The sequence below is a fragment of the Schistocerca piceifrons genome, chromosome 1 (genome assembly GCF_021461385.2).
Source record: "Schistocerca piceifrons isolate TAMUIC-IGC-003096 chromosome 1, iqSchPice1.1, whole genome shotgun sequence".
Classification (NCBI taxonomy): domain Eukaryota; kingdom Metazoa; phylum Arthropoda; class Insecta; order Orthoptera; family Acrididae; genus Schistocerca; species Schistocerca piceifrons.
This window is the reverse complement of record NC_060138.1, coordinates 805,004,928-805,020,947: the sequence shown is the minus strand read 5'-3', so window position 1 is coordinate 805,020,947 and position 16,020 is coordinate 805,004,928. Positions and strand designations below refer to the sequence as shown.

Below are 16,020 nucleotides of genomic sequence, written 5' to 3'. Positions count from 1 at the left end.
CAGTAATATTCATGTTGCATGTGACACTATGCAGATTTTCAGCTGAAAAGCTCATATCAGGGTATTCTGAAGTAGTGAGAATGCGTTTAAGATGTCTAGGAACATCTTCTACTTCTACTAACATGTTCCGAACTAGTTCCCTATTTGCAGTATACACAAAATTGATGTCATTGCTAGACCCATGTTATCAAGCAGACAGGTTTCCTTTTTGCCATAAACAGTGCATTCATTCACTCAGAGCTATAATCATTTAAAAAAAGGAAATTTATAAATTTTGGACTAGTTGCCTTTCTGCAATAAGTAATTCGTGTATATTACGATGTAAATGTAAGAATTCGTACTATGTAGAATGTACATTTACTTGGACTTCATAAGTTAATATCTCACATTTCCAAGATGTTTTATTTTTATGCGAGTAATATTCTTTTCAACCAAACTTAGTTTTTCAAAATAGTGGGCCTACACATTATGACATAAAGCACAAAATATGCAGAGAAAATATGTGCTAAATGTGGGACTTTATTCATTTCTGTAGTTTTTGATCTGTGGTTGTTATAATGTGGAAAACTTGATTGAAAGTTCCTTTACAGTCCCATTACTTTGAAAATAGACCTGTAGTCTGAAACCATTAACAAAATAAACAAGCCAAAGGCGGCTATGGTGGAACTTTTATCAAAATTTTATGCTTGCTGTGTAGACATTTATGAAGTAATAAAAACATCTGCAATCAGCTTCTGAAGACAGCCTTGAGTGTATAATACCTGTGAGTTTCTCATTTTTACATGATGGCAAAAATCTATTAATTCTAGTGAAAACTGACATGGACGAGAATATACATTAACTAGTGATCTGCCCTGGCTTTTCACAGGTAATCTACGTAATAATGCTATTTTTTATGATATTCTGCATAAAAATATGCATAAAATTCAGGGAAAACACTTTCGTGTAACTAGCTTGATGTAAGCAGTGCACGCCAGGAAGTTTCTTAGGAGGCATGAACGTTTTCTGCTCCACATTGAATGGGTGTTTGGAGTGACATCTCATGGCAATTACGTGACAAAATCGTGTTGTAATTAATTTGTTTACTACCAATGTGGATATTTTAGTGAATCATGGTTAAAAAAGGAGAGATTACAATCAGTTATGCAACTTTTGTGTCCCCGACCATTTACCTAACCATGAAAAGAGAACCTATAGTGTGACATGGCCATATAGTGTAATGTGGCACCCAAATGTCAATTTGTTTCTGGTGAATTCACACTTCTGTGAAAGGTGAATACTAGGTTAAATAGAAGTAGACTTGAGAGGGAGGGGGGTGGGGTCGTCTGGCGAAGATTCGATCCTACAATCTTTCACTTTCCATGCATGCACTTTACAAACAGGCCCAGTATGGAATCTGGTCGAGCTTTGCTGCTCTCTCTCTCTAAGAGTTGTGGTGGCTGTAATGCTAGGTGGCAACATTGACTTCATAGTGACGGGAGACTTCAATTCATCACAGTTCCGACAGTTTCCACAAAGTTGGTTACAAGCTGCCGCTGTCTTCACTATGAAATATTGATATTGTTAGTACAGATGTTTATGAAATGTTAACTTTTCATTTAAGTCACCTTGCATTTAGGGTAAAAATTGTGGTGTTCAAACCAACATTTATGTTGAGGATAGCTTTCTTTACTCAAGGGAACCTGAACAATAATTACAGGAAGAAACACAGTTTCATTCTCTAAAAGGGAAAAACAAATGAAAGTAATGTATATACAGAGACATACAGTGCTATTTCTCACTTGCTTGATTCACAGAGAGGACATGAATAACAACAATTAATTATATGAAGAACCCTTTCCCATTATTGTATGGTAACTTATAGAGTAATTTTTGTACATGTAGATCTAGATGACATGAGTGTTATGGGATGTCTTAAGGACAACTTATTCTCAGTCTATAAGCTGGTTAATAGATTTCTGTCTGATGTATTATTTAGTTTAATGATAAATGTGTCTAATAGGTGATACATAATTAACCTACAAGTTAAGAATTGAAGAGGAAAAAAAATCTGTGCCCACAAAAGCTTGGTAAGGCTAGCACAGGAAAGAAATATATTCCCAAAGTTGGTGGTTTATTTATTAATATAATTTTTGTTAGAGTATACACTTAATTTTCATAATTCCTATCATCACATGCTGTTGACCAGAGAGAGTAATAATTCTTAGTCAGTGGGATTTATGTATACAGGGTGTACATAAAGTCCGGCAACACTTTCAATTATTTATTGCACAAGAACCAAACATTGTACAGATATCATACATAGGTCATTTTAAAGAGAATCCCTGAAAGCTTCCCCCCCCCCCCCCCCATGTACACTGCCACAGCGTAATTTAGTAATTTGCTGATAGTCTGCATTAGTCGATGAATCGGCCATGCTACAGAAGGGGACAGCTGTATCATGAAATGGCCTCCATGATCACCAGATCTCACTCAGTGTGACTTTTTTTCTGTGGGGACACATTAAAGATCTGATGTATGTACCGCTTCGACTATGTGATGTAGCAGAGCTCCGAGAGAGAATACGGGAAGCGACTGCTACAGTTGACAAGGCCATGCTGGGATGTGTATGGCAAGAATTTGATTACCATATTGACTTCTACTCGTGGTTCGCATATCGAATGTTTGTAAAAAAACTTTCAGAGTTTCTCTTCAAAATGCAATAAGTATTATGACATCTGTACAATTTTTATTCTTATGCAATAAATAATTGAAAGTGTTCACGGACTTTATGTATACCATGTATTGTCGATTATGTGGTAGTTAATCAGATTGTGGTAGTTATTTATTATTTCTTTTACCCTTTCAGACTGATGGATCCATCGTATCTGGCATACAGTTAAAAGTTTCTTTGGCTAGGAGGCAGCCTGTCATACAGCCCATTAATGATGCGTCGTCATCATCGGCATGGTCTACAATAGGTATTATATGGCAATTTTACCTCGTCACCAAGCCTGAATTAGTTATGGAAAAAAAAATATAATTTTTTTTCCTCTGGAAATATTTCTCTTAATTTTATGTGAAGCCCTTTCCTCACCTTTGGTCAACAAAGACTACAGAAGTTAACTTCTTGAGATTTATATGTACAAATACATCTAAGCATTAATGATATGTTATGTATTATTGTGGTATCTTTATAAATGACAGGATTAGTTTACATTGCCAGTGCTGTAAATTATGGTTTTATGATTACACCACTTGACAAAAGGGGTATCAGCGTGTGGACAAATATCATCCTGAACGTTGATGCTCTCAGGTGACATGTATCTGCTACCAGTCCTTATCCTCAACCCCTTCCCATACTGAGAAGAAGAAAGGGATTCATTTCTTAATGAGCTTACCACCTTTAAAAGTGTCATATATCATTGAGTGTGCTGTATTGTTATTCTGACTAATCAAATTCTGTGTTGATAGTATTTATGCCATACCAAAAATCATACATCTATATCGTACATTTCACTCATGTTCTAAATTCACACTTCAATTATACTTCAGAACTGTATTTATTGTTTTCTTTGCCCTATATTGTTTTCCAAACTGTTCCTAAGTTTCATCACATTCAACATATAACATTTTGAATATACATTTTTGTAATTTTTTCTTGATTTATGCAAACAAGCACATTACTATTACAAAAGTTTAGACTGTAACCTTAGCAAACCTGTGTCTGATTATTCAGACTAGAAATCTAATAGGTAATATGTTTTGAAATGAAAAGAACTATATAAAACATAAATTAGAACATAGAGTGGGAAATGGTTCTCTGAAAATTTCCTCCTTCAATCTGTTAACATGAGACTCACTCATAGCTCAAGGACCTAATGGCTTTGTTAAATGAGCACAACAGCTGTTAAGTTTAACATAAGGTTAATGAAATGTACAGATGGTTAACTTGCAACCTGTGTAACTTTTTTGTTTCATTTCCTAACATTTTCTTTGTTTCTGTACAGAATTTTGAGAGTTAGACTAACTATCTAGTACAATATTTTTTGTTTGATGAAGAATATGTGGCTATATTTAAGAAAGGGCCTTATAGTCCCAATCTTGACTGTCAACAAAGGGCACAAATGATACAGACAAATAAAAACAATTGAATCAATATTTCTACTTTGTTTGTTTGTTCGTTCAAGTATTCAGTATATTTTAAGTTACGTGCTGATTTAAGTCCTCTTTCTTGCTGTTGAAAAATAGTCAGTACATGTGTTTAGCTTTTGTCATTATTTAATACTGCATATGTTATTGCTCACTGTAAATTCATCATTTCTACAAATGCTTAATTTTTACAGCTGCCAGCCATTCCCAGAAAGGAAGCCATAAGGACAAACGAGAAATAGTTACATACGATGATGACGACATATTTGGATGAATACTTCTTCCATGAGACATTGTATGCTAATGCTGACTTATGTGTATTAACTGAGAATTTTATTGCTGTGAATTGTGTAAATTTCAAACTTTTTGATATGTTTTAAATTGCCTACAGGAAACTGTGATTGTTTAAGTTGTACAGTCATATGTCATTTTGAAATCTTATAAAATTTTATTAAACTGATATTTATTTCTATTCAGGCACATGAAAGAAATGAAAACTTCCTGTAGGTTATTGCTTTAGATTAGAATAGCTATGCCTTTTGTTCTGTAGATCCTCAAGGATGTCATGAAACAAGAATATGTAATACATATTTACAAAAATAGGGGAGGGGCATCCTTCCACAGAAGCTAATTGAAATGGTCCTCAGTGCTCAGTTACAAAATGTTGTAGAGCAAGGATGTTAGCTTCCAAATAAAATGTGCTTTTTTGGTAGCTCCATAGTGCATTTTGAGAGTTTTACTCCCTCATCTTCAGGTGGAGAGTCTTGTTACACTATGCAATGATGTTGAACTACAACATTTTACATCCTTTGTTTTACATTCATTACATCTCTTGGGCCTTTAAGAAAAGGGAGTGGGACTGTGCATTTTGATTCCCTCCAATAAGGGCAGTGACAATTCCTTAACGTTACACACCGAGCAAAGTGGCGCAGTGGTTAGCACACTGGACTCTCATTCGGGAGGACGACGGTTCAATTCCGCATCTGGCCATCCTGATTTAGGTTTTCCGTGATTTCCCTAGATCATTTCAGGCAAATGTTGGGATGGTTCCTTCGAAAGGGCACGGCCGATTTCCTTCCCCATCCTTCCCTACTCCGAGCTTGTGCTCCGTCACTAATGCCCTCGTTGTCGACGTGACGTTAAACACTAATCTCCTCCTCCTCCTCAACATTACAGAGCCATGACATCGAGCAACATCGGGGAAAAGTGACCATGGTAAACCAAATATGTACCCTGTAGAAAGCTGACTAGTTCCATGGTAAACCAAATATGTACCCTGTAGAAAGCTGACTAGTTCGCAAGGTAATGAGTCATTGACTGAATATAAAATGTGTTGTAACCGCAACCGTTCTGGTCACGGGGTGGTCAAGAAAGTGCAGTTGGACCTAACGGAAAGCGGCCCATGAACAAACAAACAAACAAACGGAATGTATTGACATGAAACAATGACAGACAATTGAGAGAGACCTTACGACAACAACACGCAAGAAGCAATGGAGTGACAGAGACAACCAAATGAATCCAAGACGTCCGCTAGTAATGAAAGCAAGGAACGGTAAACATGCTGTCCGTTGTCAAGGCGATATGTCAAGACGCACGCAATGATTAGACTCACTGGCTGAGTGAGAGGCAAACGCTTAAATACATCAGGGGCGCCGCTAGTGGCCCCTGGGACCATGTGTTCCACTGTGGCACCCTCACACTAAATGTGGGCCAGGAGGTGCGTGCCGCCACGGCTTACGGCGCGATGGTGCAGAGACCTCTAGGGGTCTTCGACATCCATGACGTCTGGCACAGATTCAAATTCTGCAGCGCGTGGTATCAGAAAATGACCTTATTGATCCAGAATGACACATTTTGGCATATGCCGTTATCAGATAATCCTAGCACTGAAGTCTATTCATTCTGGTTACATTAATATCATATAACTAGCAGGTCTATTTGTTACCTTCAGTGCCAGGATTATATGATGATGGCATAAGCCAAAACACATCATTTTCGATCAATAAAGTCATTTTGTGTTCAGTTAATGACTCATTACCTTGTGACCTACTCAGTGTTCAACAGACTACATATATAATCCCTTGACAGAGAAAAGAATATTAGTGCTGATATTGATATTGTGATTGAGCTTCATCAGTTGTTGTGGTTCAACTGTTGACAACAACACTGCTACCCTGCCGTAATTAGAAACTTAGGATCAAGAATTATCATTGTTCGAACTGTGAGAGTGATTTCAGGTGTGCCACAGGGGAGTGTCATAGGACCGTTGCTATTCACAATATACATAAATGACCTTGTGGATGACATCGGAAGTTCACTGAGGCTTTTTGCGGATGATGCTGTGGTGTATCGAGAGGTTGTAACAATGGAAAATTGTACTGAAATACAGGAGGATCTGCAGCGAATTGACGCATGGTGCAGGGAATGGCAATTGAATCTCAATGTAGACAAGTGTAATGTGCTGCGAATACATAGAAAGATAGATCCCTCATCATTTAGCTACAAAATAGCAGGTCAGCAACTGGAAGCAGTTAATTCCATAAATTATCTGGGAGTATGCATTAGGAGTGATTTAAAATGGAATGATCATATAAAGTTGATCGTCGGTAAAGCAGATGCCAGACTGAGATTCATTGGAAGAATACTAAGGAAATGCAATCCGAAAACAAAGGAAATAGGTTACAGTATGCTTGTTCGCCCACTGCTTTAATACAGCAGTGTGGGATCCGTACCAGATAGGGTTGATAGAAGAGATAGAGAAGATCCAACGGAGAGCAGCGCGCTTCATTACAGGATCATTTAGTAACCGCGAAAGTGTTACGGAGATGATAGATAAACTCCAGTGGAAGACTCTGCAGGAGAGACGCTCAGTAGCTTGGTACGGGCTTTTGCTAAAGTTTTGAGAACATACCTTCACCGAAGAGTCAAGCTGTATATTGCTCCCTCCTACATATATGTCACGAAGAGACCATGAGGATAAAATCAGAGAGATTAGAGCCCACACAGAAGCATACCGACAATCCTTCTTTCCACGAACAATACGAGACTGGAAAAGAAGGGAGAACAGATAGAGGTACTCAGGGTACCCTCCGCCACACACCGTCAGGTGGCTTGTGGAGTATGGATGCTGATGTAGATGTAGATAGCAAACAGATTTTTGTTGTACAAGAAATCCAGTTGCAGTTACTCCAGTTACCAAAGTCCACATCCAGTCCTGTTCTGATATGGTGGCAGAAATGAGAAAATTTTGTCAGTATTGTAATCTGTTTGCAATAATCCTTAGAGTGAGTAATCTTATGCAGACTTCTCAATTTGTGATTGCGCTGTATGGTTAGCCTGGGATAAAGAGATCCAAGTAAAGACATTATACCTATGAAAGTCACCCTTATCTGAAATTTTGTCAATTGTGCAAAGTTTTTAATTAGTTCAGGGAGCAGAAAAGCATCTTCAGCGCAGTCAGGATGTCACTGTAGTGCACAGTTAGGTTCCAGTCACGTTATAGTCAGCCTGGTTACCTTCTCCTGCCACAGAGTGGACACAGCACAAACTGCCTAGCCACTCTTTGTAAATCTTGTGTCAGCTTGGTGTAGCTGCATCTAACATCACCAGTGACAAGTACGCCAAGCCATATTTTTGTAGGCTTGCACCATAACTGCCCCAAGTACTTTATCTCACATTCATGCCAGAACTATAGACAAATACAGCCTCAGTATTTTCACTGCAGGGAAGTTTATCCAAGTTAGGAATGTCTGTCTATCTCACCCCATCTGCCACACAATTCATTTCAAACAGGATGATGCTTTGCATGATATACATGCACAGGTATCATCTAGCAACAAATAGATGTCAAAAATTACTTCATGATTGTTAAAAACTGTTGAAAAGCCAAGATCGCACAAAATATTTTTTATTCAAAACAACCAGTCTTAGCTTAGATAACAGTCTTAGCTGTTATTTTCGGGTCTTAAACATTTTTTGTAGTGAAACATATTCATTTTATGCTGAACTTCTTGCATAAGACGTCAAGTGGATAAAACTTGGCACATTATAAATGTTTATCATCGCTAAAATATTTAAAAACACACAGCATCTTGTCCAAAAGACCATGTCCATGTACATATTGCTCACAGATGCTTGTTACATGATACAAATACGAAATAGCACATCTGTGTACATATGCTGGACACATGCTGAGTTAAGTATTCTGCGTCAATCATTCCAGTTTGATACATGACACTCTACAAGAACAGCACGTTGTCGATTCAGTACAATGTAGTTTATGGGCAATATTCTTCGTAATGATTTGCAAGCAGAATGGACTGCTCAGATTACTGTATGTGTGATTTAAGGGCAGTCAGCACTCAGTCTGTTACTGTCTCTTTTCTTGATTCCTTGTGAATGATGTAAAAAAAACATAGATTTTACAGACATGTACCTCCAAGGTGTGTTCAATGTAGTCGCAGTGCTTTCTTGCAGTTAACACATTCTTTGGCCTGTTCCAGTATCAACAGCTCTCCGTCAGCTTTGCCAGCTCTCCTCTCATTTCTCTGTGCTACTTAGTGCAACTTAATCAGCCAGTTCCTGTGAGTGTCAGTTGTTTAGATAACACCATAGATAACAGGTTGTAACATCCAATAACGTTTTGTGAACATAAAATTATTGTTCATCATACTGTATCAGACAAGATTATATGCTGTTTATAGAAGCGCCAATTTTTAATGAGATAGGAAAAAGTGTCCAGTCCAATGACTTAAAAAGAATTTCTTGAATTTATGGAAAAAATCTATTATTATTCCCACTTCATACTGAATCTTGCACAGTTTTGGGCTCCTTAAATGCACTTTGATGCAAAGGTACCAAATTTGAATGGTCTACAGCTTGTGAACAAGTTTTTCAAATACTGAAATAAAAATTGAAATCTGAGGAGCTTGATTGCAAAGAAATTGGAGAATGTGTATTTTTTTAAATCAGTAAACTTTACTTTAGATCACTATAGCAAATTTCTATAGGAAGATGTACTCTAACTGAACTCATATCCTAAAAATGGTTGTGGGTGACCTTTTTTATTATTTTTTATTAATAATGTAACATTTGAGTCACTTTAATGATTACTTAGACATATACTGGATGTACACAAAGCATGTATACACTTTCAGGTTACTTATGTGCTGAAAGCATTACACAACCAAAAAAGTTTTATTCTGAAAAAAAAAAAAAAAAAAAAAAAAAAAAAAAACACTTATCAACAGTTTCACAAGCCATGGGGCAATTATGTCCATGAACAGAAATTTGCATTGTTCAGAGGATGTGTCCACGTAATAATCCAGTCCCATCAATAAATGGTGAAGCATGTTACCTCTGACCTCATAGAATGCTGTGGAGATGTATTATTGGCAACTGAAGCCCCCTTCCTTGCGGTAGACAGTAGCCATGAATAAAGCCTCAAAGATGAAGATTACACCTATTAGTGGACATTAGCATGCAGTGTGTCCACCCTTAACATCTGTTACAGCTTCAACTCTACTGGGGATACTTTCAGTGAGGAGGCTGAATGTCTGTGGAAGAATGGTAGCCCTTTCTTCCATAAGAGTCAAAACCAGAGAATGTGGTGTTATACACTGGAGCCTGGAGTGATCACAGTCTAACACCACCTCCTTTGTACTTCACTGTTGGCACTATACATGATGGTAGGTAGCATTCTCCAAGAATTTTCCAAACCCACATCCTCCCATCAGTTTACCACAAGGTATATTGTGATTTGTCACTCCAAATCACTCGTTTCTAGTCATCCACTGTCCAGTGGTGTCAGTCTTTATACACTGTCGAGCATCACTTAGCATTGACAGTGGCAATGTGTGGATTATGAGGAGCTACTGGACCATTGTACTCTATTAATTTTGTCATTGTGCTAACTGGACTGCTGGTAGCATTTTGGGACTCATGAGTAATTCCTTCTGCTGATTTCGTGAAAAAAAAAAAAAAGAAGCAATCGTATCACCAACAGTTGACTTGAGCACTTTTAGAAGAGTTGAAATGCTCCTGATGAATTTGTTATTCAGGTGAGATCCAATGACTAGTCTTACCATATTATTTGGGGTCCAACCCAGGACATATTTTTAAAAGTCTTAACAGTTTACTGAAGCATTTAACTTTATTTATTCAGTTGTACTTTTCATTAGACATGATTTTTTTTTTTTCAAAAGTGGTTTGTTTGTTTTCATTACATCATTAAATCCACTAGAAGAAAGTTCTGAATTAATTCTGAGATTTCAAAAATTTGTATTCCTGTTGCAAGTTAATGTGAAACACACACATTCTTTTGCCCATTGCTAAACCATGAGACAAAAAACGAAGAGAGGTAAAATGGTCAAAAAGATGTACATGAGTCATTTTTCACACGAAAACAACATGAACACATTGCCCCTGTTGTGTTGCCAAACGACTAAGTGAAAAGTTGTGGTGGAACTGGCAGCCATTCCCCCCATCAAGTTAGCACTTGCTCCAATGTCAGCTGAGAGAGGCACAGCCATACGATTGCATTTAAAAATGCCATTTCAAACATATAGGTCTGAATTGTAAGAAATCCTCACCAGTCATAAAGTTGTCAAATCCTGGACCTTTTTACAATCCTGTACATTACTCCTGACAGCTCTAAAAAGATAAGGACTGTCCAAGCTAATCCTGGATGCGTGGGAAGCCTACCAATGACTAATCCACATTCAAAGTCTCTGAGCTCTCCTGACCGAACCATCTACTGTTTGTGTTTCTCTGCTATCAACACAATGCTTGTCACTACCTTTTGTGAAATCTAGTGGTCAGTTCCATGTTATGTGCTATTTCGTATTTGTATCATGTAACAAGCATCTGTGAGCAATATGTACATGGACATGGTCTTTTGGACAAGATGCTGTGTGTTTTTAAATATTTTAGCGATGATAAACATTTATAATGTGCTAAGTTTTATCCACTTGACATCTTATGCAAGAAGTTCAGCATAAAATGAATATGTTTCTCTACAAAAAATGTTTAAGACCTGAAAATAACAGCTAAGACTGTTATCTAAGCTAAGACTGGTTGTTTTGAATAAAAAATATTTTGGGCTCTTTTGATCGGACAGTCTATATTAATTTTCATAACATTTGACAAGTCATAGCTGTACCCATTTGACCCAGTGATAAATGGTCATTCATGAATCTGGATCTTCTTGTTTGTGTGTGTTGGATAGCCACTCAGCAAGCATCATGTCATGGTAGGACAGGATTCCAAGAAAGCCTGTATTTCCTTTGGCTTCTTTTGAAAAATTAAGGAATGCATGTGCTAAAAAAACTAGTTTGTGGTTGTTGCCCTAATATCCTCACACATACTGTGGCAATGTTGCCACTTGCATTGTATAAAGTGCAAACCACCTTTTTCTCCACACTCCCTGCTCATTTTGTCTTTCTTAGGTGAGCAACAACAGGGAAGATTGACATGCATGGCTGACATTATGCCTATGATTTAAACTCGTACAGCCACAATTTGTCACCAGTGTGATGCTGAATGCTGATCTGTCAGTATTAAGCTTAGGAAATATGTGTTGACAGGTGCCTTTTATTTTTGGTTTAGATAATGCACAATTTGATAATTGCATATTTTCTTAAAATGAAGACACTCATGCAAAATTGTAAAGCTGGTTAGCGATCCACCAAGTGAACATTCAATTTGCTGGTAGAGGTGATTATTTTAATTAGTATGAAAAGGATTTTCTGTCTGTAAACCACCTGCTGAACATTCTAATTTGCTTTTTATTCTTTGAGAGAATTTATTTCTTATCCGAACTCATCAGCCAGAAAATGTCACAGCCATGGAATCAGAAGAATGCCCAAAATACCAAATTGAATCATACAAAGTATTGATTTTCATTGAAGCATACTTTGAAATAACAGTGCTGTACATTGGCCCTATGCCAACGACATTATGCTTCCAGCACGGCGTATTCACCCTACACGTTTGCCTGCCCTTGGCCGGCAGGCATTTCTCTTCTGAGACTATTTACAAATACCAAAATGGCATCTTGTGTTGTGAATATGACACTGTTTATAAACAATCTCTTGACACACCGTTTGTCATATAGGGCACCAGACAAGCTTTTGAGCAGTGTGCGCATTAGCAAAATGATGGCACTGCTGTCCAAGAACCAATTCCATCCATGGATCATGTAGCAGATGGACCCTTGTGGATATCCTTCTGGCTTCTGGATGTTTAAGGTGGCAAGCCACCTACAGCAGACAGCATTCCTTCACTCACTCAGTACTGAGCAGGAGCCAGCTGCCCCTAGCAGCCCATCAATCAGAACTTCGCCAAGCCAGCCCAGACATTTGCACCTATACAGCCATGCCACATACGTCTCTGCACTGTCTATATGCCATCTACCTGCTGCTATGTCATACTGTACAGAACATCAAATAAACCACACTGCACTGCACTATAGACATCACTCCAACAGCCTCTCGGAATGAGACACTACGATGGAATTGGTATTACAGCAGCAGACTTTGTTTCTGTTACTCTTATGTAATCACTGCTGATCTTCCACTTGTTACCCAGAACCAAACTTTATTGTGAACTTGTGCTGTAAATAAAAGTGTTCTTATTTGCAAGCTGGGAAACATCATCCACTGTAGCATTCATAACCCACAATGGATTTCAACAGTGTTGATGAGTTAAAAGCATATTTTCTGCTATGCTTTCATCTAAACAGAAGCAAAGAGTGTCAACTTCTTCAAATACTGACTGTTTTGGTGCTGAGATTTCATTCCCTGTGTCTTTGTGCTCAACCCTGTTGCCTTCTCCTCTGCACTGTGTGTCCTTTTCCTTATGTTCTCTGGCACTGCAGCTAATTGGTTTCACTATCTATTTCTTTCCCGTGTATATTGGGTACTGTTTCATATGGGAGCGTACATTTTTGCACTTTTATGCACTGCGTGCACTTAGATTACCATTTGCTTATGTTCCCTTTTCGCTTTGTATTTTGGAGGTCACTGCCTGTGGTGAAATGGTGTCTTAAGATACAGATTATCATGGGTAGCTGGTATTGTTACTCATTTGTCATGGCTGATCCGGCATCAGACTTGGCTCCAGTGCCTCTGCCGGCTCCTGCGCAAGCTACTGGCCATGTTTGTCACCCAGTCTCCACCCTCCACCAGCTGTGCCCAGCACTTCTGCAGCAGTGGCCAGTCCTTCTTTCAAGTGTGACCTTATCCGATTACAAGTTAGCGACAAGGTTTTGTCCATCCATGCTGCACTTCATCTCACCCACTGCCATCTGCTGCCCATCTCCATCCATGCCCAATGCTGCTCTGCACATTGCAGCCACAGTAAGCTCTTCTCCTGAGGTTGGTGTTGCCTGGACATTCATTGGTAGTGCATTCTGAGTCCACATGCTGCAGCTCCTGGTGTCATCAGCTGCTGTTTCCAGCCTGGCCACCGCGCCTGCTCCCTTCAGTCTTGTCCAATGCTGCCCTGACACTTTGCCATGCAGATGCAGCGATGGCTAGCCTTCCTTATGAGAGTACAGAGCCCAGGACACACCATCCTGCTTCTCTGACACCAATCTCCTCTCAGCACACCCAACCTCTCCTGGCACCCACTCATCGCTCCTTCTGGCTGTATGCATGAAGCTGCACCTGCACCTGGCTTTGCCATGATGCCACAGCCATGTCCAGCCCTCTTCACACAGCACTAAACTCAACTTCTGCACAGCTGCTGTCTTTTCCTGGCTGCACCTGAAGCTGCTGGTATTCTGTGCCTTTGCCTTGGTGCAGCCCGGGCCAGCCTCCCTTCTGGTGTGGTGCAACACCTTTGCTGATGATGAACTTGCTGTCTGCAGTCCTAGTGTCGTCTTCCAGCTCCATGGCAGTCAAATTAGATGCTGCCCTCCCACAGTTGAGACTGACACTGCTCACTGAAATGCACCACCACTTCAAGCCAACACAGCTACAGTTGACCTCTTTCTCTTGAGGATAGCTCAGCACCATAGGCCTTTTCTTCTGAGTAACATATGTCCTTCTCTTCCCTTTCTGCAGTGTAGATCTTCCCATGCTCATACACACACTGTGGTCCCTGGCCTCCCTCCGGCAGCTGTTACCATGCTCCATACACACACACACACACACACACGCACACACAATGCTGTGGCAATGTTCCCGCTGCCCCTGGTCTCTCTCTGGCCAAATTCTTCCCGTGATCCTGCATTGTGGTGGTGACTTTCCTGCCACCCTGGCCTCTCACTGACCCAATTTTTCATGTGCTCTTATGTTCACTACATTAGGCGATGACCTTTTCCACCACTCTGGTCTCTCCTCTCTTTCTGCACTCTTCCGTTCCTTTTCGTGGCATCTCTCTGCCCTTAGGACTCCAGCATACAACAAAGTGCACCAAAGTGCTCCTAATGCACACTGCCACACTTTTAACATATCTGCCCCTCAACTATGCTCTGACAACTGATGACTGCTGTCCATGGTTTCATCAGCACCTGCTGACACTATACCTGTTGTTGGTACTGCCATTTCCCGGTGCTCACACTAGTCAAATGGTCACACAGTGCCTGCTAATGCTGTGATTGTTTTTGGCACCATCACTCTTCTGGCATCCACATTGATCAAGCCCGGTTTCCCAGTGCCCCCCAATGCCCCGGCACTGCCAACCTGAGGTCATTGGCATCTTCACACTTAATGCCATGACACACCTGGTTACCAGGCCTGTCTCCATGGGTCTCTGGTCATCTCATGCTTATTTGCACTTAGCGCCGCCACAAACTCTGCAGCATTTTCACTTCACAGTCCTGTCCAGTTTATCTACACTTGGGGGCAGCAATCACTTCACAACCTTGGGTCAGAGGTTCCTGGCAATAGGTTGAAACTACCCTGAGTTCCCCATCACATTGGACTTCTCACATCACTTGGGAAAGCATTGATTCTGTGGATACTTGTAGGTGCTGCCCTGCTTCACCATTCACTCTCCTGGGAGGCAGGGCACAGGATCTGTGGCCTTCATGGAGATGGTCTCACCACCTCCTTCTTAAGGGGGGGAAGGAGTGCTGTACATCGGCTGTACACCATCTACATTGTGCTTCTAGCATAACATTTTCACTGTGCGGGTTTGTCTACCATTGCCCATAGGCATTTATTTTCCAGATTATTTTCAAATATCACAATGACATTGCATTTTGTGGACGCGATATTATTTATAAACAATACGATGCCACAATTATTATAGGTGCCACGGGGGGAGGGGGGGGGGGGGGGGGGTCACCAGTCACACTCCCGAGCAGCACATGCATAAGCAAAATGCAGTGTTGTGATTGAGGAACTCATTTCGGTCCACAGGTAATATGGTTGTCAAACTCCTGCAGACATCCTTCCACATGCTCGATATTTAAGGCAGAGCACAACCTCCAGCAGGCAGTATTCATTCGCTTGCTCAGTTCGAGGACATGAGCAAACTGCACCTTGCAGCCTCTCAGGCAGACCTCCACCTAGCCGACCTAGACACTTGGATTGCACTGCCACATTACACCATGCTGCACTCACTTGTGCATTATCTACATGCTGTAATGTTTACGCACAGAAATGTCGCACCTTACTGCACTGCAAATTCAATAAACAATGGCTCCAACAGCCACCGTGGATGAGACTCCAAATGGGGTTGGTATTGCAGCAGTGGACTTTGTTTCTGTTACTTGTATGTGATTTCAACTGATCTTTCAGTTGTTACCCAGAATGAAACTTTATTGTCAATTTGTGCCTAATGATATCTCATTTGTCTGACAATATTCCGTGAGATTTTGTTTGTGTGTTTGCACAGTTCAGAAATAGCTCATCAACTTTAAGTAGTATGTGAATGAAA

The 16,020-nt window shown here is 40.0% G+C and overlaps 1 protein-coding gene across 1 annotated transcript in view; it reads left to right on the top strand.

Annotated features, from left to right (window-relative positions):
• The window catches only part of LOC124713937 (negative elongation factor E), a 51,185-nt gene extending 46,594 nt beyond the window's left edge, over nt 1–4,591 (top strand). Inside the window, exons 5-6 of the mRNA XM_047242984.1 lie at nt 2,849–2,960; nt 4,326–4,591. Coding sequence (XP_047098940.1) covers nt 2,849–2,960; nt 4,326–4,405 — 192 coding nt within the window. The 3' untranslated portion in view covers nt 4,406–4,591. The remainder of the gene's footprint in view (nt 1–2,848; nt 2,961–4,325) is intronic.
• The last annotated feature ends 11,429 nt before the right edge of the window (nt 4,592–16,020 follow it).